This window comes from Anastrepha ludens, chromosome 4, assembly GCF_028408465.1.
Source record: "Anastrepha ludens isolate Willacy chromosome 4, idAnaLude1.1, whole genome shotgun sequence".
NCBI lineage: Eukaryota > Metazoa > Arthropoda > Insecta > Diptera > Tephritidae > Anastrepha > Anastrepha ludens.
Window position 1 is genome coordinate 1983323 of NC_071500.1, and position 4853 is coordinate 1988175.

The 4853-nt window shown below is 36.4% G+C and overlaps 1 protein-coding gene across 1 annotated transcript; it reads left to right on the forward strand.

Annotated features, from left to right (window-relative positions):
• Window positions 1–363: 363 nt before the first annotated feature.
• Window positions 364–2743, forward strand: LOC128861539 (protein ST7 homolog). The gene is made up of 3 exons (XM_054099740.1): window positions 364–985; window positions 1048–1338; window positions 1392–2743. The coding sequence occupies exons 1-3, from the start codon at window positions 847–849 to the stop codon at window positions 2522–2524; spliced, it is 1563 nt and encodes a 520-aa protein (XP_053955715.1). The 5' UTR covers window positions 364–846; the 3' UTR covers window positions 2525–2743.
• Window positions 2744–4853: the final 2110 nt, after the last annotated feature.

Here is a 4853-nt window from a genome sequence, read left to right on the forward strand (position 1 = left end):
ATTGAGTTCATAAATACAATAAATACAATATCGATATGATTTTCGAAATACAGTTCCGCTTCACGTAAAACTCCGATGTGCAGCGGAGACGGTGTTTGACTATTAAGGGTGATTTTTTTTGCAGTGCGGCCGAAGGCCGCCTACGAAGAAGAAAGTTTTACGCAAAAATACTGTGGACAGGGGCGGGAGAACAAATGGGGATTTCCCCGTGTTTTGCTTTAAAGCATTAATAGGGCAACATATTTCTAAAAAAATTCTGTCTGCTGATTTATTGTTGTTTTGTGTAAAAACTAATTTAGTGAAAGAAGAGCAGCAACTACCACTGAACAATCGCTTAGCCTTGTTTTTTTTTTTTTTCAAGTAAATAAATGCTATTTATAATGTTTTCTTAATTCGGTGTCAGTACTGAACGACATGGACTGTCCAAGGGTTATCACTACAAAATTTAGGAAAATGTTCTATCTACCGAACCTAATTTTTTTTTTCTAGCAAAACGGTGCATATTATTCAATTATATACCGTTGCTTGTTCGGCTGTCAATTAGCCCCCAAACAAAATTGTCTCAGAAATACGAACAGGTTTTGTAAGACTTCGTTTAATATTGTACGAAATTGGCATTTACGAACACAATAAATGCACGATTGTCAAAGAATTTAGTTGCAATACAGATTACAGATATAATACAAATCGCTGTAAATCGGTGGAAAGAAGGTGAAGTGGAAAAGAAAGCACGCAAATATTATAAACAATACTATTATTGTATAAATGTGCTGGGCATTTTTATTGTTTAAGTCATTGGTGGAACTTGCAACTTACAACTGGTGAGAAGTAAAGTAGAGGTCCAGGATGTGGGATTCTTCGGTATTCCTGAGCACACTAACGCCAAAGTTTTATGTTGCTCTGACTGGTACATCAAGCCTTATTTCCGGGTTGATTTTAATATTTGAATGGTGGTATTTTCGTAAATATGGGACTTCGTTCATAGGTAAACACTTAACGTCTGCAAAAAATTATTCTAACTTATTATTTATATTATTTTATTTGAAGAACAAGTATCAATAAACCATATTAGCCCATGGATAAATGGAAGTGAGACTCAAAGCGAGACTAATGGGAATGGAAATAATGGAAGTGCAAATGGGACGGGTAGTAGTAATAGTAATCAGACAGCAGGAGCGAGTCAGCAAATGCCGGAGTGCAAAGTTTGGCGAAATCCGTTGAATTTATATCGTGGAGCGGAATATCAACGTTTTTTTTGGGCAACAAGTAAAGAGCCTCTTACATATTACGACATGAATTTAAGTGCACAGGATCATCAGACCTTTTTTACATGTGAAGGTAATTATATGCGAATTATAAATCCTTATATCCAATTAATGCTCTACGTCTAGGTGATACTAGAAAAGAAGAATACGAAATAATGCAAACCGCTTGGCGTGAACGCAACCCTGTTCAGCGAATAAAATCGGCTCACAATGCACTTGAAATCAATCCAGACTGTGCGTCTGCTTATATTTTATTGGCCGAAGAAGAGGCAACTACTATCGTAGAAGCGGAGAAGATTTTAAAAAATGCACTAAAAGTAGCAGAGACCAACTATCGGAGATCACAAGCCACCCAGCATCAAGGTCCTATAGCTGAGGGTATACATCGTCGTGATACGAATGTGTTAATCTATATTAAGCGACGTCTAGCAATGTGTGCACGGAAGCTTGGAAAACTGAAGGAGGCCGCAAAAATATTTCGTGATCTAAGTAAGGAGATTCCATCTATAATGAATGTACTAAACGTACATGAAAATCTCATCGAGACTTTGCTTGAGATGCAAGCATATGCCGACTGCCAAGCAGTTTTGGCTAAGTATGATGACATTTCGTTACCTAAGTCGGCAACAATATGTTACACCGCTGCTTTGTTAAAAGCACGTGCAGTGGCAGATAAATTTTCTCCCGATATAGCCTCAAAACGTGGACTTAGCTCAGTTGAAATGAGTGCTGTGGAAGCGATCCATCGGGCTGTTGAATTTAATCCACACGTACCGAAGTATTTGTTGGAAACAAAACCACTGATTCTACCACCAGAACACATATTGAAGCGTGGCGATTCAGAGGCACTTGCATATGCTTTTTTTCATCTAAAACATTGGAAAAATGTGGATGGAGCATTAAATTTATTGCATTGTACATGGGAAGGTACGTTTCGTATGTTACCGTATCCGTTAGAGCGCGGCCATTTATTCTATCCCTATCCGACATGTACAGAGTGCGCTGATCGGGAATTGCTTCCGTCGTTTCATGAGGTGTCAGTTTACCCCAAAAAGGAATTGCCCTTTTTTATTTTGTTTACCGCGGGACTTTGCTCTTTTACTGCTCTTTTAGCTCTGCTTACACATCAGTATCCTGAGCCGATGGGTGCACTCGCTCAAACTGTACTTATTTGGATCTCTTATCCATTTCATCTGGTGAAGGAACGTATTGAAGCATTGTGGCCATGCAACTTTCTTCACCAGCTGACTCGCGTTTGAATCCATATGGAAAAACTTTAAAATTAAATTGATAGTTTTAGTCTCATTAACAAGTTTTGGTGAATGATTTAACATATTAAATATAAATATCCAGCCTAACGTTCCACAGCTTGAAATTTTTTAAGTGTTGAACGATTCTAACTTAAGTTTTATAAAATTCTAAAAATTTGTTTTTATTTATATAAATAATAATTTTTACTATTTGGTTGCTTAAAGAAACTTAGTGTGCATTAAATTCAGTGAATGAATTAGCATTGTGAACTTATTGAAATAGAATTTACCTATGTGTATATATATATTATATATATATAATTGGCGCGTACACCCTTTTTGGGTGTTTGTCCGAGCTCCTCCTCCTATTTGTGTACAGTTTCAAGTAGATATTTTCATGGCAGAAATGCACTCGGAGGTTTGCCATTGCCTGCCGAGGGGCGACCGCTATTAGAAAAATGTTTTTCTTAATTTTGGTGTTTCACCGAGATTCGAACCTACGATCTCTCTGTGAATTGTAGTCACGCACCAACCCATTCGGCTACGGCGGTCGCCCACCTATGTGTATACAGTGATCCAAAAACCAACAGTATGGGGAATGTTTAGGTTGATACAAAAACAACAATAGAAAGCTATTTCTTAAGAAAATTTATTTTGAAAAATTCGTTTACTACCCAAAGCTTAAAAAAGGATCAAAAAAACTTTTACTTGTACTTTGCTGAAGATCGAAATTCACTTCATCGTTTCTATTTTTTTAAGGTTAAGGTTTGAGCTCTGTGGAGGCTGCGACAATACTTATTTGACGTGATACAGAAACCAAAAAGTTTTGGGTTATTACCCTGCATACGCCTTTGTGCCCATTGTTTCCCATACCATGACCTCTACCAAAGCCTCTTTTATGATTTACCGTCTTATTCAGAATTTTGTTGATCCTCCTTGCGCCATACAAATCGGCGAAAATCAGGTATAAATAAATTAAACTTGGAATCATTTGCACAAATTTCTGTATCCCAAAAGTCATCATCGCAGTCTATATTTTCTGGCATATTTAATAAGTTTAGCAATATTTTTCGTTGATAGTTATGACTTGTTTCGTGGCGTATATACCCCAGAATCAAGCGTATGTAAACAATTTCGCCCAGTTTGAGGATGGTTTTCTGTAATAGCCACCTACTTTCAATTTTTTAACGATAACTGCAGCGGGCTGTTTTGGGGTCTTCGTTAAAACATTCTGTCAAAAAAATATCGGGAATTGTTCATTTAAAAAGCGTGCATTACAAATGTCTAAATTTGTTTTGGCATTTAATTGCAACGGATGAAAACGTCTACAAAGTCAAGGAAATGGTGCTGGAAAACCATCATTTAAATTTGAGGGAGGTATCTCGTGACCATATCGTGTCTCATGAATCAATTCGCAATATTTTACACCACCACGCGTGGCTGCTCGACTCGTTCCAAGAGAGTTGAATTTCTTTAAAAAAAAATCATCGGAAGAAGGTGGCTGAAGATATGCTTGAGCAAGTGTCAACATAGTCATGTTTAAAATCACACACGATGGCAAAAACTCGCATTAAATTTAATCATAATTGTAGAAGATGGGATGATTTCAGAAGCGTTTGATAATAGTTGGTCGAAAGTGATTTTGGCAAAATCTAATAACAATTTAAACGGCGTGATTTTAGCTCAAAGTGCTGTGTACTCCCACTGAGGTCTAGAAAGATATCTGATTCTAAATTACAGCGTTTTGAACCGTTGTTGTGGTACTGGCATATTTTTAAATTAGGTAGGCTTTTTCCACTTCTTTCCATTTTTCAAGTCGTTTATGTAATAGTTTTAGTATCAGTGGAAACTGACAGGCCTATTCTGCATTTTGATACTTGTTCCGGCTCGTTTTATTGGTGGTGTTCTCAGTTCCGAGTGAGATTGAAAAGTTGGAAATCATTTTCTACTCGTTTTCATTTAGATTCAATAATCAGTTACTTCCAGTTAGGTAATGCTTTCGTCAGGGGCAGTCATTAGTCGCGAATTATTGGTACAAAAATAAACAACTATAATTTTTTTTTTATTTCCACAATTCCAACGTTTTTTTATAAATTCTTGTAAATATTTATGGTAGCTAAAACTGAAAAAAAATACCGGGAATAAAAGTTACGAACCTAAAAATGTACATTCAAATATTATTTGAGATGCATGGCAATATGAAATTTTTTGAGGAGTACTGAGCCTGCACTCAGTAGATGTTGTTGCGAAATCTAGAACATGTTTCCATTTTGATCTTTCAGCTTTGCTTATCCAAACAATTTTGGAGCACAATTTTTAGGGAAAAGTTTTATTAAAA